The 27,633-nt window shown below is 41.3% G+C and overlaps 1 protein-coding gene across 2 annotated transcripts in view; it reads right to left on the reverse strand.

The window, feature by feature from the left end:
• Positions 1 to 27,289, reverse strand: part of UVRAG (UV radiation resistance associated) — a 94,352-nt gene extending 67,063 nt beyond the window's left edge. Inside the window, exons 1-5 of one of the 2 annotated variants that reach the window (XM_075050252.1) lie at positions 27,158 to 27,289; positions 9,099 to 9,216; positions 7,621 to 7,655; positions 5,803 to 5,964; positions 3,935 to 4,009 (exon numbers count right to left, since the gene is read on the reverse strand). In XM_075050252.1, coding sequence (XP_074906353.1) covers positions 3,935 to 4,009; positions 5,803 to 5,964; positions 7,621 to 7,655; positions 9,099 to 9,216; positions 27,158 to 27,274 — 507 coding nt within the window. In that variant the 5' untranslated portion in view covers positions 27,275 to 27,289. Of the gene's footprint in view, positions 1 to 3,934; positions 4,010 to 5,802; positions 5,965 to 7,620; positions 7,656 to 9,098; positions 9,217 to 26,053; positions 26,337 to 27,157 lie in introns of those variants that run through there. The other variant, XM_075050251.1, reaches the window with a different exon arrangement.
• Between the last annotated feature and the right edge of the window lie 344 nt (positions 27,290 to 27,633).

Here is a 27,633-nt window from a genome sequence, read left to right on the forward strand (position 1 = left end):
AAAAAAAAAAAAGCATATGCAGGTAAAGACTCTACCTACATTGATGGAGACCACATACCGGAGAGAGAGATGCAGCTTTCCAAAGATAAGGGCCTTTCCTGCTTGACAGTTGAAAAATAGCTACAATTCAGTATCCCTGAAGAAATTAACTTAAACTTCTGTTTCCCCATACCCCTGGCCACAGCCAAATGTCTTGAGTTATGGAGAACTGTATAGACTAGTTTGGGTTTTATTTCTTTAAGGAGACAACAGAAAGCTAGTCATTAACTAAAAGCTATACTTGCTTTCCTAAATGCACTTTCTGAAAAGATATCACTGCAATAGCAAGGGCAAATCTGACCGATTAGTAGCAGCAAGCATAAAATGGTTGAAAGAAAATTTGAAAGCCAGAAAAGCAGAGGAAACCAGAGAAGGAGAAACCTGGTTTTAGGAAAGCTAATATAGCACTCAGAACTGATTTTGTTGAACCTGGGTAAAAAGTGGATTTAAACACAAGCATGCAGTCTCAGACAAAACCAAGCAGATTAAGAAAACTACTAAAGGACTGGGAATACTTTAAGTCCAGGCTGACAGCTTCAAAAAAAATCTTTGATGCTCAAATCTATCTTATTCAAACATTGGTCCAGTTCAAGCAAATCCAAATAGAGTTTCACTGTATGATTACTAGAGAGGATGAAACTAGGAGAGGAACAAGTGCTCCAGTGGTCCCATGCCAGAAAGAAAACAGGAAAATAAACAGGACATGATTGTGACAAAAGCAGCAGAATCTTGCTGAAATCTTCTAGCAAAATTGCTCCAGAATTTACTACAAAATAATAATAAAAAAGCTTGAACAAAAACAGAAGTTGGAGGGACAATTATGTGAAAGTCAAATGTGGTTATGAACAAAGCAACTATATTGGGAGCACACATTTGTATTTACATTGAGAAGAAAAGCTGTAAACACTAGAGGAGGAGTTACATGAGCACTGTCAGACACCTACAGTAAAGATACCCTTCAGGGCTCAGAAGGCATGCACAAAGGCTTCTGAAACCCTACTTCCCAACTTTTTTCTTGCCATGAGCTAAGTATCCATTGCAGCAAGAAAACTGCAACTTGAATAAGACCATTACCCAAAGAAAACATTCATTTTTTCTTTGCATATCAGCAACAGCTCAGTTGCTGTTGGACAGAAGAGATGGAAGAAATGTAAAATTTCTAACACCTATGTATTGTCAAGGATACAGAATTTAAAGGCTTTTTGACATCAGTAGGAAAAAAAGTGAAGAGTCAGTGATGATATTAACAACAATAAAGAGGCCCTGGATATGGTTATTTTATTTTAAGACAAAAATTGCAGTACTACCATTGTCTGGTTTACCTAGAATTTCTCCACCAGTGTTGCTGCTAGAGTGCTGCTGCTCCTTTATATGACAGGAGCTTCCTAAAAAGCAAGCATTTTGAGCACAAACCTGCATTTTGAAGGTTACCTTATACGCAAGCAGGCTTGAAGGTTCTAAAACAGCAGCTAAAGTGCATTACCTAGTAAAGCTGTAAGCTTCCAGTCCTTTGATTTTAAATTAAACAATTTAGCAATCAGAATATTCCTATTTGAGCATGTTGCTCTTGCTGGTTTTGGTTTTTTTTGTTTGGTGGTTTGTTTTTTTTTTTACCAGGGAGATATGCGTTTAATCAAGACATCTACAATTTTCATCAATAAAAACAACAGTTGTGACAGTCACTAATGTTCCTGCCCTGCTTCAGTTTATTCTGCTACAATAGCTTTTAGGCTCCCACCTCTCTTATTACAGTTAAGTTCACAGGACAGAAAATGGGAATTTGCATTTAGTTCCAGATGGATCAAGCAATGCTCAGAAGTACATCTACAGTGTGTTTTGAAACTCTGAGTTCATGAAATATTGCCAGAATGGTTCAGTCAGCTTCCAACAATTTTCTTATTTTGGCTCATAAGTGGTCTTAATTAATGACATAGACATTTAATACACTAATAAAATGCACTTTATTGTAAGACTCCATAAATCTACTTTGGCAATTAATTCATAGTCCAAAGAATTATTAAAGTAACAAGGATTTTTTTGAGCAATGGGGAAAAAAATAAGAGTACGATACCTTAACTTTGTCCATACTGAGACATGCAAAAATAGAGGATGCTTCCAACATTGACTGAAGTGTCTTTGTGCACAAGGTTTTCATTAGACTCGCAAAATGATATTAGTAAGCATCTGTTTTGATAACAAATTTTCATATGTGCCAGTGCAAAGAAAAAACTGCTATTCCATCCATGTATTATCTCAAAAATTGAGGCTTATTACTAAGACGTGTTGAAGTATTACAGAGACCCACTATGACCACCAGAACGAAAAAAAACACCACAGGAGATAAAAAAACCTGACACCAAAAATCCCTTTCTACAGAAGGTTTCAGGTGGTCCTTCATAGTATTTAGTATAACCACCAAAGTGGGGCTGTGTAATGTTTAGAATATCCAGCATTGACGTGAAAATTATGAAGCAAGACCAACTAAAAGCAGAAATACCCCTTAGGTGCACACAGCTTCTGCAGGTTACAGGAAGAGTTTACTTGTGTCAACTAGTTTGGCTTGAAGGGCAGACAAGTCACTTAAAAACAGGAGGTATGTACTATACAAGAAGAGATTTAGGTCAAGGAACTGACAAAGAAAGCAATCAGAAGCTACAGAGCAGGGTGACAAAATAAATTTCTAGCTCGTGCAGCCAAAAAGAACTGAATAAATTATAGGGAAGCACAAAGAAGGAGATTATTTGTGCTCTACATAGGCTATGACTGTATTTGTAGCTTAGCTACGGAGCACATACAAGAACCAAAACCAAGATGTACTTGTAAGCCTTATGAGCTAGGGAGCAAGTCCTGACAACAAACAATCAGGAAAGAGGATAGCATTACCAACATTGAATTCAGGCCCAGCTTATTAATACTCAAACCATGAAAAACTAGAATTGCATCCTGCTTCAGGAAAACTCAGTTAACAGTACCAGGAAGCAGAGTCTGAGCTATGTACCAAACCATCTACGATTTGAAGGATAACCATCAAAATACTAAACAGAGTTTGGAGGTTTGCATACAGCCAGAGTTTTGTACACATAGCCACCTTGTCCCTTGCTCCACTCTCCCTACATAAGAATGGTTACCTGTGTTGCTGACTATAAAGGCGCAGCCTCCATTCAAATCCCCACAAGACTGGACTTGCTGGTTGTGGCTAATGCAGAAACTGTAGCTGTGCGTCAAGAGTCATTTTGTCTCCAGCCAAGGACTCCTTATACAACCTATCTAAACAACAGTACTGCCACAAGCAATTTGGGATTAAAAAAAGGACCCTGTCAGCTGTGCTATTTACAATAGGGAAGTTTAAACTTTTTCATCATCAATGTAGTAATCAGCACTGCCATGTAATTAATTTGGCTGCAGTCACAATATTGGCTGAACAAGCACAAATACTACAGTGAAGCCTTTGGGGAAAAAAAAAAATGGGGTGAAAGAGTTGCAACAGAGCAAAAAAATAGCTTCCCATTTAGAAGCTACAAACTCTGGTTTTAAGAGTGATAACCAAAACTTAGCGGACTTTTGTATTTACCATGAAAATGAGTCTGAACAGCCACACCATTTTCAAAACGTTGTATGTTTGAATGCCTCAAAGAATAAAGTCAAGGCGTATTTTCAGTAACCAGGCTTTTTTTGGACTTAAAATGCCATGCTTTAAGTCTTTCCAGAACAGCTCAGATGTCCATGTAACAGAGGCGAGATAACAGTTCTTATCTGTCATGTCAAAAAAGTATTTCTTCTCAAAACTAAGCATTTTAATGTTCTGAGCATCCAAGTGTGAAAATTTAAGTTTAGAAGTTGAATTGCAGCTTGTCACCAGTACTAACAAGCCAGAACAAATATGAGATACCCTTACCTTCTGTTCAAATGAAGCTCCGTAATAACCATCATTGAGACCAAAAATAATCTCATTTGGGTTTCTTGCATGTATCTGTGAGAAGAAAAATCATTTTACGGTCAGCTTGCTATGACTTTACACTGCAAGTGAGCATAAATTGCTCTGTTTGATAGTCAAATGCAGTTTTTCAGCACCTGTAATTCTAGACAAACATGAAACCTAAGAAAAAACTGAATTTAACCATAGAGAATATATTTGCTTCACAGCTTTAATAACGGTCACTGAGTATGTTCAGCTATTCTATCCTGAAATCAGAAACACAGGCCAGAGCATCTTTCCTATTGTTGCATTTCCAGCTGACAAAACTAAGAGACCAGGAAACTAATCAAAGAGGTAAGTCTCAAGAGCAATTAGCTTTCACATGGTATTACCTAAAAAGATAATTAAAAATTAGGCTTTTATGGTCATAGTAGACACAAAATTAGCATGCAGTATTATAGCTAAAATCCTACTATTAATGCAAAGAACATTATTTCAAATAAAACCATGCACTAGAGCGTATTATTTAGGGAGCCATCTCTCCTGTCTGGTAAAAACAAACGGAAAGAAAGCTACAATATGAAGGGTACTGGGTTTGGCTGGGATGGAGTTAATTTTCTTCATAGCAGTCCGTATGGTGCTGTGTTTTAGATCTGTGACTAAAACACTGTTGGTAACACACCAGTGTTTTAGCTATTGCCGAACAGTGCTTGCACAGCACCAAGGCCTCCTCTGTTTCTCACTCTGCCCCCGCAGTGAGTAGGCTGGGGGTGTGCAAAAGCTTTGGAGGGGACACAGCTGGGCCAGCTGACCCAACTTGACCAAAGGGATATTCCAGACCATATAACATCACGCTTAGAAGTAAAAAACAGGTCAGTCTTTGCAAAGTAGCTGTTGCTCAGGGACTAGCTGGGCATCTGTCTGTTGGTGGGAGGTGGTGACTGACTACCTTTGCATCACTTGTGTGTTGTTCTCTCCCCCCAGCCCCCGCTTTTTTTTTTTTTTCCTTTCAGTTATTAAACTGTCTTTATCTCAACCCATGAGTTTTCCCTCACTTTTGCTCCTCTGACTCTCTCCCAGCCCACCAGTGCACAGAGTACTGACCAGGATCAATGCACCATGTGAAGCTAGAGCAGTTGTTTCCTATAAAGCTTTCTTCCCAGGCTTTGAAACACCCCAATTTAAACTAAATTATTATATTTTTTTTTTTAAAGTGAGAAATAAACTATGATCTATTCTAAATAGATCCTATCAATTAATCAAGCGAAAAGTGCCCATTGGAATTAGGACAACCTATTTGATTCAAAAGGCACCCTATTTTTTGGTTTTTATTATTTATGTGATATGGGTTTCTTTTTGAGCCCCTTTTACTATAAGCTTCACGATACAGAAAACACCTCACTTTTCACCTCTTTCAAAAGGCTACTACTAAGAGACAAATAGCAGCATTAGAACAGGCCTTATACAGTAAGCTGCTTGGACTGGAGATCTTTGATGGGATATCACTACCATGAGAATGGATTAAAACTGTAATATACACAAACATTATGATCTATGTTCATTTAACTATATGTACAATCATATCGCTATTTCATCGAATTGAGGCATTGCAATTTAAAGCACCACGTACTAGCAGTATTATTTGAGAGGCTGAGTCAACAATAACTTAAAATATTCAGCTAGTCAAGATTTAGAGCTCTGAGGTAAGCTAACATGAATGTCTGCAATCAAACTTTAAAATACACCCTTCAAATGCATTCATTGCCTTTCTTAGCATTCTATCTATTTGTTCATCCACATGTTTGTTTCCTTACGTAAAAAGTTGAGACAAACTGTTTTCACATTACCTGCTGGCCCAAGTACTTTAACCCATCTAGATTGACCTTCCATTCAATCAAAAGCTGAAAGTGCTCCTTCTTGCCACCCCAGATCCTCACAACAAAACAAGAGACAGAGGTATCAAGACGATCAGGCATTATTCCAAAGTCCAGACTCCTCCATGTCGGATTCTGTAGATATTCAAAGAGGGATAAAAACAACTCAAGCTGAAAGTAGTCCTAAAATTGACAATTCAGAAAGTAGCAAGTTCATGTCAAAGATTAAAAAAACCTTAATAATAATGAACACCAGCCATTTCAAGTTTTACACAGAGTTGAAGCCAACAGGCTCTGCTGCTTCCTTATTCTGTTTTCTAGAAAGAATTCCTGGGTTGAAAGCTACATGCTGTAAAGTACTTCAGAAACTCAGAGCAGGCTCTGCTTCCTCCCACTACAAGATGTTGAAGAATTTACTTCAGAATTTACTAATTCAGTTTAGCCAAATCAGGAACTTTAAAGTGGAAATAACTTTCCAAGTTATAATTCAGCTTCTGAAAACTAGAGTATACCTTACATTGCACAAGTTCAATTTAAAACGTCTATCTATTCCCCAATAATTAAGGTTGCATGATTTATTGACAGGTTTGTTCACATTCTTCTCCTTGACTGATGCTGATGGCAATCCTCAGATGTTGTCACTAACTTACCCAGTAAGTATCACAGAAGGAATGCATTAATCAAGTTTTCCTAAGGAGAAGGGATATTTGGTAGTTATTCACACCCAAGAATAACAAGCCACTAAAACACCCATAGATGATGTACAGAATTTGCTCAAGACATCTTCTATTTAGATTTTTGTCATTCCATCTCATGTTTCCTTTGGTTAGATTCCCTTTTTGTTATTCCTTTTCCTGATTTAGAATAGGCAGAACTCAAAATTCTAAAGTCTCAAGGAAGATGTCTCTTGGACAATTTAACAGCCTTGAAGACGTAAGCAGCTTTTCCTCCATTCAGCAGGTTTTCAAAGCATTTACAGCCTAGTGTGCCATAAATGGTGCAGTTTTACCTTGTTAATGAAGACATTAAAATGTCTATTTAGCAGGTTTTCAAACTTCCTTACCTAAGACTTGCAACACAATACTCCCACCAAGAGACCCACCCCTTCTCAGTTGTAAAACAGTTCAGTTCTGGTCCATTCACTGATCTGAACTGGAAAATTTAGAAACTCTAAGGCATTTTCAAACTTCAGTTCTTAAAGCTATTAGCTCTTCAAAGAATATAAAGTTTATATGTGCAGGTACATGTTCCTTACTGTTTACCTATACAAAAGATGTTCAAAGAAATCAGTGGTATATTCTGCAACACTGTTTTGACTCTCCCTTTATTTGGGGTGTTGCAAGCAGAGCCTCTACTTCTACACCAAAGCTGCTAAACTGCAAAGCATGAGCTTCTAATGAATCTGTACACCCAGCAAAGTAATATACAAGTGCTCTCTGAATAAGCAATTTGCAGACATTTAAATAAAAGCAGCTATTTCTGTTGCCAACACCAGCTAGAACAAAACAAAACAAAAAAAAAGATGAACTGTAAACAAACCTGAGTTATGATGCATACAATTCTTAGATACTGAAAGAAGCTAAACCAGTAAAAAACATGCATTTCTACTATTCAGTAACTCACTATTCCAATCCTTGTGAAAAGAACCTGAGAAGAAGAATGTAATGCTCCCAGCAGAACTGGAGAGTGGAAATAAACATTTAACACTTATGGTATTCAGCAAAGAAATCAATATACTGCAGTACACATACAATTTTTAAAAGAAAGTTTTTCCATATTAAAATAACTTACCAGAGAATTCTTGATCACCTCACTCTTATAAAATTCTAAAGAAAAATGAGTAAAAAACACCTTTAGATTAGCTTAAACACTGATACAAATCTTAGTATTTGAAATAGAAAAAGCTAAAATAAGTAACACTCATGAAAGACAAATGCTAGTGGGTCTAGTTTATCAGTAACAGATTCATGAGAAAAACTTTAAAATGCAGTCATGCTTTTGACTAAAAATACTCATTCACACTTAATTATTAGAAGTCATTATTTAAATTTAGCATTTCATCTTTATACCCAAGATAATCCTCAAGATTTACTGAGGCTTTGGTTTCTGGGGAAAGAACATGCCTCAGTACTTTACAATATTTGGATGACATTCACAAAGCGACTAGTTTGTCATACAACATCTTCCTGGAGGAGTGCAGCATGGATACACTAATTGCACTGCTTTCCTGAAGAGCAAGGATGACCTGTTCCAGATGCTTAGAAAGTGAACAGCCAAATTACCTCACAGAAGTGCCAAGAACCCTGTATTTGAATGGAAATAAGCAAGTCCTGACACATGGACCCTGGCTTCCCCAGCCAAAATAAGAGCTTAAAGTCTTTAGGTAGACAGCTCTGGAGGCTGGAATACAGATTTTGTACAATATCCCTCAGTCCATTGGAGTCTAAGGATAAAGCTTTGATGGAGTGCAGAACAGTCCCTTACACCAAACACTGTAGAAATGGTGATCAGTTACAGGTTCAACCAACCACTACAAGAAAATCCAGGTAGCAAGCTCAAGTTACATACTCTTACCCTTCTGAAACAATGACCTTGAAAAAAAGCAAGGTTCAACTACAGTAGCTGAAAATAAAAAATAGGAGAAAAACAAAATTTGCCTACAAAGCTCCAACTGTTGACCACATCAAAAGGGGCATAAATGTATATTTTTAATAATATCTCTCCACAATGAAGAACTATACGTTGCAGTGGAAAGCAAAGCATTAAAGAGAAAGGAGATGTAACACTCACAGTTATCAAAAGCAGAACAGATGCCTGAATGCTTTGTGTCATTGGCTGACAATTCTATTTTTGGAAAACTTCAATAATAGTAAGTGCTGGTTTATGCTCCGTAAAATAACTGGTACGCACAGAGTGGAACACTCTCCCCCACACAAAGCAACTAAGGGTCCAAAAGCTTTAACTTTTCTGTGCTCTTGAAGTTGCCAAGTTTCTTAAATTGTTGGGGGGGGCAGGGAGAGGAGAGCAATAACAAAAATAGGCTGATTTAAGAGACTCTACCAAATCTGTCATCTGTTTTGCTTCCTTGGCTGCTAACACTGAAAGCTTTTATGAAGTTCAGGAAACTAAAGAGGTCTTCTCCACTGTTAGTATGTGTGACGCAATGGCAGCAGGTTGTCAAGGAAAAAAAAAAAAAAAAGGACAAAGAATTCATACCATAAGAATTCAAAGATTAAGTGGTAAAAAAGTTGATAGCAAGCCTGGTGTACCTTTGTATATCTTGGTGTTATCACATAAGTGAAGAGTGAAGTATGTATCCAAGAGGCGGTAACCATTCTTATTGATAATGTTACGTGCAGCGATATTCCGAAGATGACGAAGCCGGCGCTAAAAATAAGAAAAAAATGTAAATAGTTAAAGAACTTCCTTAAATTAAATTGAACCCTTTTTTATTGTAATAAAGCATTTTAATGATTTCCAAAGCACCATTGTCAAAAAAATCCCACCAAGCACTCAATTTTTTTTCTTTGGCAGAAAGCTAGTGTAAACAATAAGCATTCAGCAAAGCCACTGACTGGACAAGCAACAACTAGCACCTATGAGATCAGATTAAGCAACGCTGATATACAAGACAAGCTATTCTTACTCATGTCCTATACATAATTTTTATTCTACATATTTAAATCACCCCAACTATTTGAGCAGTTTCAAGCAAATATGTGACACTATTAGCATCAAACAGCAGCAGTGTCACCCAGGTGTTCTGCATCATCACCCTGGAAACACTTCCTAGCCAAAGCTATTTTCAACAAGCACTAGTGGACCAAGAGCTCCAAAATAAACCACCACCTAACCCAGAGCCATACATAACTGGCTGAACAAAACTTCCTGAAATTACAGTAATCCTGGAAACCACTGTAACAATCTTAACTAAAAGTAAAGTACATCAGAAAGGTATATCCAGATTTTCAGGGAAAATTAAGGGCACAGTCAAATTTCTGATGTCTGTCAGCTACCATCTGTTTGGATAACTGAGTCCTTTTCTCTTGGATTAAATACACTAGAATATGTCACTAAAATCTTTAGTTTAGGTGATTTTATCCAACTCCAACACTATGTTAGTTTGCTACAATACTGTATCTTAAACAAAAATCATCAGAATGAATCAATCCCTCTCTCTCCCCCCTCCTCTAAGTGCCAAACAGCTTTAATAGTTGTGGCTAAAATCCTCAACTTCAAAGCATACCACGCCCTTCATCTCTGACAAATACTTAACATTATTACCTTATTGTTAAATTCAACTAGTTAACAAAGCAATTTTGTAGGACTGTCCAGTCTTAAATCATTGCTTAGCTATGGTTCTTATTTTAACTTTGAAAACCCATGCATGCTTAAAACAGACTACCATGAACTTAGCACTTGGCAAACTGCCACTTCAAATATATAAAGCTCTCACCAAATCCTTCAGTATCATATTCTCCCAATCAATCTCTCAACCTACCAGTGTCTCATCCATCTACCATGGGGGCGTTGACAAATGGCTCCCTATCCTTTTTGGATCACCACAAACCACCTACAAGCCTCAAACAACTGGTTTGGTGCATCCTTTTACCACAGAGTGCATTTTACAGCATACTACTTTTTCCCCAAAACCTTGTTAATTTGTTAAGTCTGGATCCACCTTAAAAGAAACACTCCCACGTTGACCAAAAGCAGATTCAAAATGCTTTTGAAACCAAAAGACAACTTCTCTGCCGCTTGTCCTGAAAGGCTTTTAAGAAGAGTTGAAAGGCCATCATCTGTTTTGGAATCAAAGTGTGACACTTTATATCACTTAGTATCACCTAAGTGATATAATAGTTTTCCTTCCTGGAAATATATAAGAAGAATATTAAATTTCTCACATGACAGACTCAAAACCACTGGTAGATTCATTCCTGCAACGTCTATTTATGAGTTACACTAAAAACAGAGCCTGAGATGGGATGCCCAAATACCTCTACTATATACGTGCAATACAAAATTTAAAAAAAACCAAACAGCCATTTTTATAAGCAACTTAAACACTCCTTAAGAAGTGGCTTTGAACATACATTGCACTCCCTATAAAAATGATTCAAGGATTTTATGTGCCATTTCTTTCCTTTAATTAACTTCAGTAGCATACAAATCAGTCATGTATCATGTTCATCTCTGTAGCATTCGCTACATATCAAGGTGCCACGCTTAGATCACTGGTCGGCCCGGACCAGGGAAAGAGACAGATAACACACGCAGTGTGAGCGCCAACTTCCGCCTTTTATTGCGCAGTTAATTCCTTTTATACTAACAAGGGGAGGTGGGGTTACAGGTACATCACAAGGCTGTGACTAACCCTCTAACTTTCCATGACATCGCGAGATCTTCCGAACGTCAAGCCCTACACATCTCCCCCTTCATTTTTGATATTTTTTTTAAATCCCTTAAAATCTAAGAAGAATAGCCCACATAGCATCTAGCTGAGGGGGTAACTTTCTCCAGGTCTTTTTAGGATTGCAAACTAATTGTGTGACTGGTTTAAGTAGTATGTTACAATGAAGTAGCCCTCAAGCAAAGCCAAACAAGTTTCTCATCTTTCACTATATGCAATGAGGTTTGGAAAAAGCTGTGGAGTGTCATAACCTACAGCTACATCTCTGGACAAGAGCAGAGTCCTTATCTCCATGGTTTGTGACTTCTGTGCACCCTTAGTCTGGAATTTATCCCAAACTCTAAAGTCTCACTTCTCCCAAACCAGTTGGAAGAGGAACATTAAATCTGGGACTGTGAGACCACAACACAGTTCAGGACTCAGCATGCAACAGGTAATGAATGTCTATTTAAATCACTAACTTAGTCATCACTCTCCACCTCCCTCCTGTCCCATTACTTGTCCGTTTAGCCTAGCTGATAGGGAAGAAGTTTCCAATTACATGGACAATTTTCTTGTTCATATTCTTTAGTATGAGGTCACGATGACAGAAGGACTTGGATCCTGAAAATAAACCTTCCAGCTTGCCCACTACATTGTTGCTGATATTATATTGCGTTACTCAGATTTCCTCAGAACTCCACAGAGGCAGCATTCAGAGTTAATTAACCTCTCCTGACCAAAGATAATTAGCTTTAGCCAGGAGACCATCAGCTATGAAGACATATCCAGAAGACAGTTCAAATAGGCTCTAAAATTCCTCATCACGAGCTTGTGGCTGTTCTGTGACAATAAGTATTATTTCAAGGGAATTTTCAAATCTCTGTTAAGTGTTGCCTCCTATGTGTTTAATATCATTTTTTGCTCAAGATATTTCAATAGACAAAACAAAAAACCCACTGTGTTGTAGTTCAGCTATCATTGGCACCAGCCAAATCGCCCTGCTGCCAACTCTGCTGCTTATTCTCAGTTCTGCATCGCCCTCCTCATTTGTACCACCATAAATAAGCACTTGTGCAGCTGCTCAGTGAATCACCCTGGGGAACCGATCTGGATGAAAACTAACCACCTCTCTTTCACTGGGTTAGTTTCACCAGATCAGTTCCTCAATAGGGTTCACAATGTGGCTGTACAAGCAGCTGTCCTCATGAAAGAAGGGACGGCGCAGCAAGGAGCAGCCAAAGGCAGACAGGACCATCTAAATGGAACCGCCAGCTTAAAATATGTGCGGAGCTACATACAGCCTGGCACTTCTACAAGCAAAGTGAAAAGCGGTTCACAATGAAGTATCAGTGCATTTCAGACTGCAAAAGCAACTCTTTATAGAGAAGTGACCCATTACACTTTACATTGAATACAGTAGCTGCAAATAATCCAGAGTTCTTTCATTTCCTTTTTCTTTTAGGTGAAGTGGGAGAGTGGTTACTTCTCCTAAGAGACAAGTTCTAGCTATTTGCTTTTTCTATAAAAGTATCAAGAAATCTTCACCACAAGGAAGGATTCCCCCACAGATGAGATGTTCTGCAACCAGAGCAGCCATTCCAAAAAGCCCAGTTTAAAAAAATCAAAATACAAGTGCTAAAACACAAGGTAAGTGCTTTGGTAGCCTCATGAGTCACATAACTTAAGAAAGACCAGCTGTGTTTGCAAGCTGATAGTGCAGGATCTGCTTTCATAAAAAAGATAAGCAAAATATGCAGATGAGTATAGATAATTTTCACCGCTATCTCCTCAAACAGTTCACAGTCCATCAGTAACACAGTACTGAAGATCTCAGACACTACAACAGGCATCTTAATAAGATATCCCACTGCAAAAAAAGTTATTTTTCAGCAGAGCACTGATTTAGGTAAGCTCTGACAAGCAGAACTGATACCATTAAAAAGGTTATTTAATTTTCCCAACAGCTCTGAATTTAGTGCCCGCAGCCTGAATGACGGCATATCTGGATCACTGCTTAGCAGAGCAGTAGAGCAGGTTTAACAGCTCATTCTAGGGGGTTTGTGACACAGAAGTTATTTTGATTACCACAGTTGCCCTAGTCCTTTGCAATTCCCAAGAAAGTCAATGGAGCAGTGAAATTACATGGTAGGCCTTGTTATCATTTGATTTAATTGCTAGTCTAAGTTGCAACTGAGTAAAAGCAACTGCTATATAGCAACTCTACATTGACCTACATGAAAGAAATCAGTGCTTCCTTCTACCTTGAAAATAAATTACTACAAACCAGGAGAAGAGAGCCACTAATTTTTCCCTAGAAGAAATCCTGAATAGTAGCTTCTATTTTAAAAACACTGCTGGAGGTAAAGATACCACAGGTTGTAAGCATACAGCTATCCCGAAGAAAGGCTGATCAGGAAAGCTTTAGAAGAGATCAGAAGAGCAGAACCTACCATCAGGTTTCATCCCTCATGCCTGCAGAGCCACAAAACTGGCTTCCCACAATTCAACAGCAGCATCTTGACAGAGCTGCTAGAGTGCAGCGAGACCATTCACGCTCAGCAATGACCGGCTTCTCTTAAAAGTCAGGGATCTTTTCTGTTATTTAAGAAAAGCACTCAGTTTTCATCACTCTGAAGAACTATTATCAGTTGTTTAATGTATTTAGTGTTCCCATTCAATGACTTTCTGGGAACCGCTCCAGATTTACCGCAGGCCATAAACAAAAAGTCAGACTGCTACAGAATAAAGTATTTTGATCAACAACCTTGTTAATACTTTGCTTTTTTCATCAGCTGATCCCAGAACTCTACAGTCTACCAAGTCTTCTGAGATTTTAAGGACTGAAAATGCCTGGTCCCTTCATGCTTTAGTTCCCTCAACACTAAGATACATAACCATCATCTTTTACTACATCTGCCTAAAATACCACCTTCTGCATCTAGACGCTTGTTCCCATCCTGCACAACGTTTTCTTGTGCATTTGTGCAGTCTCACTCATGGTGAGGGTCAGAGAATTTATCCAAGCTACAGCTGACAAAAAAAAGAAGTTAATTTTAAGGGTAAGTTCCTCCAATTCAGCTCACTACAGCTACACAGATGTGCCCACCACAAAAGCAGGGCAGAGCAGGCAGGAGTAGAAAGCAGCAGAGTCTTTTTTAACACTGCAGTTTCTTGACGGCTTAAACTGATCCAGACACCATGCTCTGCTTCCCTCTGGGCCTGAGAAACTTAAGTGACAAAACTATTCACTTGTTTTTTTTGTTAGGTTAAGTCTAACAATCTGGTACCATTAATAAAAATCACTGCAGAGCTGGAGCATAGGGAGGAAGGGAAGGAAAGAATACGTCAAAACAAGAGAGAGAAGTGCACTGTTGTTAACACAAGGTCCAGACTGTTCATGGAACCACAAGAAGAACAGTGACTACCTACAACAGCCTAAAGTATTTGTGGAATTTCATAATTATTTGTTCAGGGTCACATAATGGGTAGCAAAAACAAGCACAGAGAGTTCTGACTCCTCTTCCATCTTAACCACTTTATTATTCTCTTACAAGAATCTGATGACCCTGGGGGAAAAAAAAACAGTGTAAGTATATCTAAGCTGGATGAGAACATAGCCAAACACCATTTTTCTATCTTAGCCACTGATCACACTTACTAGCTCAGCCTCCAAGTATGAATTGTGTAGCTCAGGTCATTAATATGGGCAACAGCTAAGTCTATTCTTTATCACATGGAGCCTATCATTTTATTAGCAGCTGAGATGATCTAATGACTCACTGCTGTAAAAAGGGGAGCTCTGTCTTCTTTATATCCCAAATCTGCCTCCTCCCACTCTCTCTTCCAGTTGCATGGTCTGCCCTCTTCAGCACTGCCTCTTTCACCAAAACTATTCATGAATCCTTGCTCCCAGCAGAAACACTAGCACTTTGACACATTAAAGCAATTTGCAAAGGTGTCAAAGGAGCATCTAAACTTAAGCAAGGCAGGCAGTTTAGTTTCTTCCAGCAACAGCCATCCAAGATGCTGTCAAACAGACCCCTCTGTGAAAGGAAGGTTAGGCTGAAAACTCTTCCAGATGTTAATAAAAGAATGACAGTGGGCCTGCTGCATCCGTGTCCACGAGCAAGTTTCAGAAATTCTGTTGGAATAGTTTAATTTTTAAAGAACTTAGTAAAATTGAATACATTTTCCAGAATGAAGTTTAAATTCAATTGGCCACGAAGAAATTTTTATAAATCTATGGCTGGATTGGAAAAAGACTTTTTTTCCACCACCCCTGCTTTCCTTGTAACATCCCATATAATCAATGTAAAGTGCAAAGCATCGTACAGGTTCAAGAGAGCATTTCTGATTCAACAAAGAACAAGGGCGGGGATATACACACACACACACACACACAAAAAAAAACCAGCTTACTTTTGCCTGAAGTACAAATACAAGGGTAAAACCAGTGTAAGAAGGCTGGGAAACCATCTCGTACAAGCAAAGTCAAAATTTACAGAAATTACTTTTAAAAAAAGCCCAAAGTTGCCAAAAGCAAATCACCACTCAGGGTTCTCACAGAGACCTGATTACCTGAAAAGCAATCATTTTTTCTCCAGAAGACATGCGGTACAGGACTATCAACACTGGCTACAATTTCAGCACCAATTCTCCTTACTCAGCCTTTAATGGAGCATCCTACCTATCAGATAGTTTTTAACATAAACACCAAGACATAGTCTTCATCTCTGGACACCATCTCTGATTTTCAGACTGCTGCCCTCCTCCTGACTGTTTCAAGGGAGAATATTCCATAAATTCTTTCCAGGTCAGGATCAGCTCTGACCTCTGTACAAGCTGGTACATATTCTGGTTTTACCTGGCTTTCACATGAGTTTCCTAGCTTGCTTGCTTTATGACCCACAGTAGCTCTGGAAGAATTTAAGCAAAATCCCTCCAACTATTTTAGCATTAAAGCAGGCTTCAAAGATTAGTTAGCAACACAAACATTACTACAGCAACTCTAGTTGTTTTGAACTTAACAGAACTGAGCTTGCATGGTTAGCTATTTGGGTCTCTGAATACTTGTCATAATTAAGTCACAGAAAAACACAAGGCTCCGTGTGCTTTGTAGCTCACAGCAGTCAGGTTGGTTTGGGTTTTTGTTTAGGTTTTTTTTTTTCCTCCTTTTCTTAAAAGCATAAAAACTCTAGCTCTTAAAAAAAAATCTAAATATGAACTGTATTTAGCCAACATGAGCATTATTTATTAGCACAGCACTGCTCAACATATTATCTGAACTTCCTACCTCCTCAGATTTTCACTACTTGCTTTCATCTGTCTGTACCAGTTTGACTTATTACCTAACAATCATGTGATCTAAGTTCTTGGAATTCAAATGGTAGACAAGAATTCACACTTAATTCAATTTTATATAAGTTTTCAGGCTGCCTTGTTTTCTAATTTGATACACTCCACTACAAAAAGAAAAAAGGTACCTCACAGAAGGTATGGGTCAAGTTTGCTGCAGTATACAAAGCCTCAAATAGCAAAGGAACATGCAGTGGGAATTTGAGATACTATTCAGATGTGTTGTTACCTAAATCCACAGGAAGGATAAGAAAATGCTTGTACTCCAATTTAGACACTTGCTAGGAAGATTTATTTAGAAGTTTTGTAATTAAACAGTTTTCCACAGTTCACACATGATTTCAGATCAACTTCAGAAGCAAAGCAGAAGCATTTGATATGCAATCTTGTAGTACACACAATAAGGAATTTTTGGAATTCTATTTTCATGTGATTTCAGCACACACTTGAAGACAGCAAGGCCCTGAGAGCTACACAACCATCATTAGTTCAATGAATCGCTTGCAGATCTCATTATAATTGCACCCCGGCATTCAGCAGCAGTTCAGTAACTCATTTCTCCTTCTAAGACTTAGATACTTTCTGGCAACAGTCTTTCAAAAGTTATGCCTGCTATGAATCATACCTGAGGCCAACACCAATTCAAAGATGCACAGTAGGAATGTAACCTCATTTTTTCCTGTGTAGATGCAGAATACACTCATACAAAACTTTCCTCCCTCACATCCCTAAAGATTTGATGCAAGCAATGAGACACATTGAATCTGTGCAGTGTGATTTACCCAGACTAAGTGACCACAAGAAAGGTTAAAACTACCTTCACCAACATAGGCCTAAAGTTTTCACAGACGTGCAATTGTGGATTTTAGTTTACAGTTCCTTAAATCAAGGTGCTGGCTTTCCTTTATGCTTAGGGGCATCTGAAAAGCTTTTGAAAGGTTCATATGAGATAGAAAACACCTATGAAGCTTTCACTTGAACACAACAAAGCTCAAAACAGGTTTCTAATCATCCATACTGTGCCACAACTACTCCTGTTTCCGTACTGCAATGAGAGTTTCAACAAAGAGTCAGTACATGGAAGATGTTGTCCAAAAGGCACCAAGTCTTCCCTAATTCACATAGGGAGAAAGTGAAAGAGGAAGAGTAAGGAACATCTCTACACTTGACATGGCCCATGTAGAAGTATAATTATTCTCCAGCTACTTGAATGCAAACCAGCCCTTCATTAGCTCAACTCAAAGTATGCAACACGTGAAGTGAACATTATATCTGACAAAATATGCCAGTCTATGACACAACCTGCTCCTTTAACACTAATTACAACAGCAACAGTAGTATCAGAAAGTAATAAGATGGCTAATTACATAACAAATGAAAACAAAAAAAAGAAGATGGCTATATACTACTTTTAAAGGTAGCCAAGTCCTTCAGTCTATCCTCGCTTGCACCCTCTCTTAATAGCTAGCCCCCTGAACTCTTTCCTCACTAAGTAACTGAATTTACACTGGGGAGCAAGTCAGAACTCAAGTTCTACCTCAGAGCAATAATGTAAACAGCTGGTAACTGTTCAGCAGGAGCAAGAAATTTTCTCTTTGTACACCATAATCACATGTAGAAAATCTACACTGCTTTTTTAGAGCTCAGAACCAATGAGACAACCAAGACCAAAACTGATATTCCATGCAAGCTCACAGTGCTCACACTCTTCACTAGTGATTTTCTGCATCCTCATCCTTCTTTCAACATCCATAATTTGTGCTCATTTCTGCAGAAGGACTGAATGACCTGTTATTTAAACTAGAAGGTAGGGACAGGTGCAGAAGACATGGGTATTCAGTTTTAGAATACAAACAGGATAGCTGGTTAGGTGTGACAAAACAAGACTCAAAACATAGAAGTTACTTAAATGTAATGTTAGCAGGAGGGGTTCAAAAGCAAAATCATAAGCCCATGCAGGGACTTAGGCAAATCAACTTCTTTCTGTGTATTGTTTCAACAGCTGTGTTCAGTTATGGTCACTACAACATCAGGAGCAACAGACCAAGCAAGCTGGCAAACACCACAACCCTGAAGAATAAAAACTGTCAGCACACCCTAAAAAATTGCTCTAAACTGGGGTTAAGAAAAAAAAAAAAAAAATCTTACAAGCACCAACCACTACCCAGCCAAAGCTCCTCTTGCTAGGTGTTTATATAAGATACAAATAACAAGGAACTAGATATACAGTCTTTTCATCTTTAACCAAGACCTTTAAGAAGCAGTAGCTAGAAATACCATCTTTCCTTATTGATGTTTTCCTCTGAGTTTGTCTAAATAAATATTTACTCACTTGCAAGATGAAAGACCAAAACTGTAACTGCTTCTTTGACACAACATGGGAACTATGCCATGGGGTAGAAAAGCGAACATCGGGGTGCAAGTCCCACCTCATTAATAATGCACTGTAGCAGTTCAGAGAAGTCCCTTAAGCTTCTTAATACCACCTTGGGCAAGAGAGCATTAGTCCATATTAGCGGTGAGAATGACCTGGGAATACCAATTAAGCAATGGAAAACAAGATGATGCTCAGAAGGAAAGACACAAAAAGTAAACAGGGCCTTATGGAATAAAGCATCAACAAAACTGAAGCAAAGGCACTTTTGACCTTAAAGAACCACTTGATTTTAAGTATGCACCAAGTTGCACAAGCAAACAGCATACACTAATTAATAACCTGAAACATATTAATGTTTATCATGCTACTGGATGAGAAACCAAGGGCAAACCAGTAAGCTTCTTCATAAATAAGGAATGAGTCTTTAGTTACCAGCTACCAAGACCTTTCCTTCACTCAATTAAGAATATTCCTTAACCCCCAACAAATCTCCCAAATAAAGCATCAAAACTGATTTACTACAGCTTTCTGACAGAACAGTCTCTCTCTAACTTACCATCAGACCATTCAGTCTGCAAAATACACTTGCATTCCTTAGGGAAAAAAAAAATAGTAGCACACTGCCGATAGCAAAAACCTAGCCCCAGATTAACAGCCAACCTTTTTGGCTGCAGTTACAATTTTACAGTAACTTTAACAACTATATCCTCCTAATTGTCTCTAACAAACACTAGACAGTGATACAGCTGGACTTGGATACAACTGTGTAAGATCACTAGATCAACACTCACATTGTCATGTTTTACTGGAGCTGCACTTCCCTCCCCACTCGGTGTTTAAAGACAGTGTATGTCAAAGAGAAGTGAAAGCAATATTCAAATATGACACTTTCCATCTGCTATTCTGACTTCCCCCAGCATATTTAGTAGGAAAGAGGAAATAAAATATTTAAGAGTCAGTCTTTGTTTTCATATTGCTCAGTGGCATATACAACAATAGCTACAGAAAACTATTTAAAAAAAGATGCTCTTTTCACACTGTTTTAGTTAAAAAACTAGTTCATGTGCAGCTCTGAGCCCGTACAGTCGCTTTCTTCACTTCTCCCACATACAAGACCTCTCAAACTCATTTGCCAGTGCACTTTGAATCACCCATTTCTGCTGTTACCCAAGTTGTCGTGTATGAGTGGTACACATCTTTAAATAAAGTAACTATGAAATTTTAGCCTTGTTCTAATTCACCCATGTTCTTCTCATTCTGCTTTACCTCTACTCACTTGGATCACCTCAAGTATCTAAACATACACCCAAGGTACTGGATTAACACTGGATTGTCACTTCCAACTGCTGAAAATAGTGGTTTTATTTATTATTGGAATGCAGAAGTACCTGCAATCCAGAAGTATTTGTTCTTTTTCTTCCTGAGAAGTTCTTTCCAGAAGTACTTCCAAAAGAAAAAAACGCCTTTTGCTTTAAAGTTCACTTCGTTCATGACTTTCATACCTTTCCATCCTGGGTTCAAACAGAGCAGCAATGCAAGTTTCTGAAGCCTGTATATTAAGCTCATGCAATTAGTAAAATACCAAAAGCTCAGACTGTTAAATGTTTAGTATATATAATTTCTTTGAATGTAGCTCAATGGAACAATTCCTTGTACGTGAAATTTTACAGAATGGATAGAATCTTCACTACTATGGTCATCAATGAGATATTCAGACCTTGTCATCAACTTCCCATTTCTTCATAGGAATGGAATAAGAGTATAAACCTGAAAAGGACATTCACAGTCTCTGAATTCAATCCCTTTATTACAGTCAACCAGTTCATGGAAGGTAAACATTACAGCGTGTTTTCATATTAAAAGTAGATTTTGGGGGATTTTCTTCCTACCAGTTAGGGGTCTGCTCCAGAACTTTGTTTGGTTGAAAGAAGTTTTTCAGTTCCTAAATAAGATTTTCATATTCAGTATTCAAAACAAAGGACCCTTCCCTTCAAAACATGTTCAGGACAGGGATAACTCATTGTCTGAGCAGTGGTGGGATGGCAGAAAACATATCCTGGCCACATGATACTTTTACCCAGCTACTAGAAATGCCAACATGCACCTAGTCTGACAAGTCTGTATCAGTACTGAGTATAAACAAATGTGATGCTCTGAAGTTTGCTGAAGTTCAGAGTGCAAGGAAGCCTCACATGGCTCATCATGGAACCATGTCAGGGTCCCTTGCCCTTATCTTAAACCCCACTATGTGAGCTAAACTGTTCCCAGAGTTAAGCTAGCATGGAAGCCACAGCAGCCATGTTTGCTAAGTGTTGCTCTCCAGCTCCTAAAGATTCATCACACTCCAGCTGGTTCTTCATGAATCCCAGTCTGAAAGTGAATGGAGGCTACAGAGTGTCCTCGGAAAGTTTCACTAACTGTTTGCTCTGTTTCACTCTGCCCTAAACACCTACTTCTGACATCTGTGGCTGAAAGCTCATTCCTGCTCCTTTCCACAGAAACTTTCGCCACCTGACAAGAGATGTCTATGAACTGAAAGATACAGAAGATATTCGGTCACCTGGACTTTGGTCTAACACTGTTCACAGCTGTGCACAGTGGCACACTTTACCCCTTCCCTTCTTACCACCACGTCCATATTCACCAGAGCATATCTAACTCCCTCACATGCACCCTCGGACGCAATACATCCAGTCTTTGAGGAGCTCATCTTGGAAACCCACCTTGGATATGACTACACAGGGCATACTGAAACGTGATTGACTGACACTGAGCTGGAACTAAAGCTTCTGATGGAAAAGACCTAACTCCGTGTACAGCTTCTAGTATATCCCTTAGTATCTATAATAGCTAGGTTTTTTTCCTCCCCATTACCCAGGCTGTCTCCAGTGAGCAGAAAATTGCTTACATCAAGTTATCAATAACATGGGTCCAAGAGTTGAACAGTTTCCTGGGGAAAAAAGCAGATATAGATGGGCGTGATCTCTAGTCCCATTATAGGGCTGCCTTAGGTACAGTCTGAATGTCACGTATTATTTTCCCCCTATAATTTGGAAGTAAGCCATAGACAATCTTCAGAAGAAAGCTTCTTGCACCTGATCATCAATCAGGCCAGTGAAAATTAGCAGCATAAGCAGACCAAACTTTTAGCTTACAACTGGCAAGTACTGGTGGCAGAGATGCAACTGGCTGATGAGCATTCTCCCTGCAGTTGGTGTACGGTCAAACCACTTGGGAACAAGCTGTTGAAATACTTTACAATCAGCCAAGTCAAACAAGTGCTAAGCTGTTACACGTATGACTTAGTACTCACCTACTACAGTGGAATCCACATTGGGTTTTGTTCGCTTTTCTTCTGTCATCTATCTTTATCACAATAAAGTAGTAGGGAACATTTCTGTCATTTTCTCAAATGGTTCTAGCCATTATTTCTGAAGGATCCTCCTCTGCTCCAACCAAAACCAATTATACCTATAGTTTATTCATGCCCTGGTTAGCCATCTAGACAAGAGGGATGCTTCAGTCTACAGACATGGATCTGACTGAATGCCTGAACCACAGACCAACCGGAAATCATTTGTTAAAAAAAAAAAAGTATGGGTTCTTTTTCTTCATTACATCTCCCCAGTCACTCACTACAAACTGTGCCTCAGTACAGCTGTTTGTACAACAGTACATGCAGTTCAAGCTTGCAGGTCTTCAAACACTATCTCACAGTTCATTAAAGCTTCAGTCTCTCTAACGTTGGAATTGATAGTAAAAGCTTATCAATTTCAGCATGAAGGAAAAGTTTGAAGTGCTGGAGGCACTGGTGCTGGAGTCCATGAAGATATGCTTTCCAATCTCTAGACAACCACACGTGACATCTGTTTTCGTCAGCAATTAGCACAGTAACATTCAACAAATCATTTGACTGCAGCATGACTGTCTGTCTATGTTAAGCCCACATTTTTTTTTTGTCCAACCCCTTCCATCTAGAACATGAGTCTGAAAGGTTTGGCTCCCCCACCTCCCATTGCTTTGAGCTGCCTATGATGACAGGACCGAGAAGTTTATTTTGAGCATTTAGAAATCAGTAAGTTATCGTGACACTCCTGGCTTTCTTGCATCGAGTAACTAGGAAGAGATAATGCTAAAGAATCTCTGCTTTTAAAGTGTAATTATTTCATGACACATTTTCAGTTCTGTTTAGACTCACTCCTCCAGCAAAAGAAAACATCCTGGCACAATTACTTAGGGATACAAATTGGAATATTATGCTTAACCAGATGCACTTCTATACAGCCATATCCTCTATTTCTCCCACTTAAAATGTAGAATACAACAGCAAAAGGCATTCTGAGGCCAGGTCATCCTGTCACCACCAAACAAGTTAAAGAATAGGTTAGTCAGTCTGACACAAGTGTGGTCATACTGGCAAAAGGCTTTGGACATGACTTTTCACTCCTGCAAATATGTCAGTAGCAGGAACTTTGCTTTCTAATCAATGTGAATTTCACTGGCACAATTAAATCTAGACTAAACCCAAATTACACCTTCAACACTTCAGTCATTAAAAAGTCAATTTGGTCACTAAAAGCACTCACCTTAAGTTCACATTTGAGAATTTGGTCTTTAGAGAGATTTATAGCCATGACTCAGACCATCTTACTCTCATCCTTATAGTCAAAAGATGCAGCACTGGGTGTTCTAGAGAAAATTGCCTACTAAAACAAATCAGCAAGTTGATTTCTGTACTGGCAGGTAGCAAACAATTACCTCACATACAATAGACTGGAATGACTTTACCATTCTTTTTCATGATTCTACAGTAAAATATCTCCAGGGTGATTAGCCCCTTCAAGGAAAGTTATCTTGCAATTCAGTAACAGACTTTTAAGATCAGATAATACAGTCAAAGAGGATGATTTGTTATCAGTGTAACTGACTGTAGTTTAGTTCCGGAGCTTCTTGATTTGACTGCAAGCACTGACGCAGCATACAGATACCTTAGCACACAGTCCCTGTATTTGCAGAGCACACAGGGAAACAATACCTCAGACTTTGTCACAGCCTTACACTGGCTACAATTAACATTTCTTCAGCACCCATACAAGCATCCTACATGGCTTAAGCTAAATATTTACTCGACTGGAACATCCTGTAATTGATGGTTCAGTTTCTGCTCCTACAAACTCCTACAAAAGTTTCTGCTCCTAGAAAAGAGCCTGTGTTTTGGTCTCACTTTCACAAATGAAGTCCAATGACTAATAACTAAGGCTTCTCCCTGTAGCATTCACCTGGTTCTTGCACAAGCCGGGGAAAGAATAAAACCAAAAAATCAGCAGGGAGAAGGCCATACTTGATCTCCTGAAAGATCCACTGCTCCCTTTAAAGTTCATCCAAAGCAGTGCTCACATTTGTGTTCATTAACATAAAACAGGTCCACATTTTAGAATAAGGACTTGCTCTCAAATTAGGGTCAATACTTGCACGGCTCCAGTGGCCAAGAGCCATCTCCCTTCCCTCCCTTTGCCCCTACGTGGATGTCTGGTAAATCATGTTTATCTGAGGTGCAGTTATATCTTCATTTAAAGTGGACATCTATTGATTTTTCTCAAGTAACTCTTCATTTTCACACCTAGTAACATGTAGCTCAAGTAACTCAGATTGTGCATCTACTTCTCAATAATGTCGCCTGCACCGAGGCAATGAACCAAAACTTCAAGCGCAGACTCACATCTTACAGTATTTCTAAAGAAAAGCATGCTTTTGCTAAGTAATTATTCCCCCCTCCAGCACTACTGCTTAAGCTCCCATACAATAAAAGTCACCCCATGCAAGAGGGGAAAGGGCACGGACTTAGTTTGATACGGATTGCTAAACCCTCATCCAGAGCCTAGACTTCCTCACTTAACCTTGCTCCTAATGCTCTCCAAAATTAAAACGTGGGACGGTTGCCCAGTAAACCAAAAGCCAACTACCAGCAAACAGGAAAAACAGAGTTAGCTGAAGGAAGGATGTGATGGGGAGGGAACATTTCACCACTTTTCAGAGCACACAGTACATTTTATCCATGCTCACCCCCCACACCGCAGGAAAGGAGAGGGCACCCCAGCTGCTCCGGCCTCATCAGTTACCCAAGCTTAAAGCCGATTTATCTGGGTGTTACCCATGCTGCAACTCCCTGCTTTAGTTTGCGCCCAGCAACTCTATGGGCACAGAAGCAGCCTCTCACAGAGAGGAAACCCGCATCTTGACTCTCCAGTACTGGCAGGAGAGGGGCACAGACCCCTGCTCCGGCACAAACAGAACCTCATCCTCTCATCTTCCTACCAGCTCAAGAGAAGGGTGCTCAAAACCCCTCGCTTCAGGGACCCTCCTTCCATCAAGCTCAGGGACTCTGGCTCAGGCATCCCCATACCTCGGGCAACTCCCCCTTACACCTCAGGCAGTACCTCTCCACCCTTTCACCTCAGGGCACCCCCACATCCCAGGGAGCACCCCTCTGCATCTCAGGGCACCCCACACCTCAGGAAGAACCCCACACCCCAGGGAGCAGCTCTCTGCACCTCAGGGCACCCCCACACCCCAGAGAGGACCCCTCTGCACCTCAGGGCACCCATACACCTCAAGAAGTACCCCCTCCTTCACCTCAGGGCACCCACACACCTCAAGAAGCACCCTCTCCTTCATCTCAGGGCACCCCACACCCCAGAGAGGACCGCTCTGCACTTCAGGGCACCTCCACACCTGAGGAAGCACCCCCTCTTTCACCTCAGGGCACCCCACACCCCAGAGAGGACCTCTCTGCACCTCAGGGCACCCCACACCTCAGGGAGCACCCCCCCTTCACCTCAGAGCACCCCTCTCCCCAGAGAGGACCCCTCTGCACCTCAGGGCACCCACGCACCTGAGGAAGCACCCCCTCCTTCACCTCAGGGCACCCCACACCCCAGAGAGGACCTCTCTGCACCTCAGGGCACCCCTCTCCCCATAGAGGACCCCCTCCTTCACCTCAAGACACCCCCCACACCTCAGGAAGCAACCCCCCCTTCACCTCAGGGCACCCCCCCCACCCGCCAAGCTGAAGGCCGCCTCTCCCCCGAGGCCGGCCGTACCTGCTGCGAGGGCAGCTCCACATGCAAGGCCCGGGTGGCGGAGCCCGGCGGTAAGGCGGCGGAGCCGGCGGCCGAGCTCATCTTCACGGCGGGGCAACGGCCGGCCAACGGCTGCAGCGCCCGCACATGAGCCCCGCGGGCCGCTGCTGCTGCTCTTTCGCGCTCTCTCTCTCTTCCCCCCCCCCCCCAGCCGCCGCCGCCGCCGCCGGGCACCCAGGGGTTAATGGCGGCAGCAGCACCGGCCCGGGCCGCTCGCTACGGAGCCATATTACCGCAGTGCTGGGGGGGCGGGCGGCGTGAGGGAAGGAGCGTCCCGCTCGCTCATTGGCCCGTCCTCCACCGAGGCGGGAGCCCGAGTGCGTCTTCGAGACGCTACTGGCTGACAGGAACGCCAATCGACGCTCCACTCCGCGGCCTCTGTCAAACCGTTGAAAGGGGAGCGGGGAGCCGATTGGAGGCCCGACTTCCGGAAGGCGGGACGGCGCCTGAAGGAGCGGCTGACGATTGGAAGAAAGCCGTTTTGATTGACGCGGCTTCGTCCCCCGTCACGTGTGGAGGGAGCTGTTTTTATCACGTGGCGGGACGAAAATATTTTGCTGGGTGGGGGCGCCGTCGCCATGGCAACGCGGAGCGGCCTGGCCCCCGCCGCGGCCTGGGCCTTGCTGAGGGGCGGCCGGGCCCGGGGTCCCCAAAAGGGCGAGATCCCTCGGCTGGACCCTCACGGCACATCCAACCGCCCCCACATCCCATCCACCTGCCCCGCGTCCCGCCACGGTGCCGCGTATTACACCAACCTGCCCCACAGCAGGCCGACGCACCCCGCGAAAGACCAACCTCTCCGCCCTCTGTGTCATGTCGGCCTGCCCCACCGCCAACCAACCTGCCCCACCGAAGACCGACCGGCCCCATAACAGGCCAGCCGCCCCCACAGCGTGCCAACCAACCCGACATCACGCCGATGCATCCCGCCTCCCAACTCGCCCCCGATGCCAACGCACGCCGAAGCCGCCACAGCCACCGCCACCCACCTCCATCCCACCCAGGCAACATCCATCCCGGCCAGAAGGACCGTCCCCACCCAGAGCCGGCACCGTCCCCACGTACCACGCAGCACCGGGAACGCCAGTCCTGTCCCCGCGCCCTGCCGTGGCCACCCGTCCCCACGGCACCCTGCAGCACCTGCCCGGCGTAGGCAGCCCCGCTGGAGATGCTCGTCCCCATCGCACCGCCGAGGACCGGCATGGGTTGTGCCAAAACACCCTTCTCCGCACCGCCGGGAACGCCTGTCCCCAAAACACCCCGGCAGCAGCAGTGCCGGGAACACCTGTTGCCGGAGTGTGCCGCGGCACTGGAAATGCCTGTTCCCACCGGACTGGGCGGCTCTGGAAGGATAGAGCGTGGCATGCAGTGCTGGAAAGCCCTGTCCTCCTCTCCTCTTCTCCTCCCTCTCCTCCTGTCCTCAGCCATGTGCAGCTCCCACACCGTGGAGATCTTCCCCGCTGGAAGCCCACCAAGGCTTCGTTCACCTGCAGTACTCATGGTTTTGCAATATTCATGCTGTATCGACGTGCGTTGTACCG

This window comes from Buteo buteo, chromosome 18 (assembly GCF_964188355.1).
Source record: "Buteo buteo chromosome 18, bButBut1.hap1.1, whole genome shotgun sequence".
Lineage (NCBI taxonomy): Eukaryota > Metazoa > Chordata > Aves > Accipitriformes > Accipitridae > Buteo > Buteo buteo.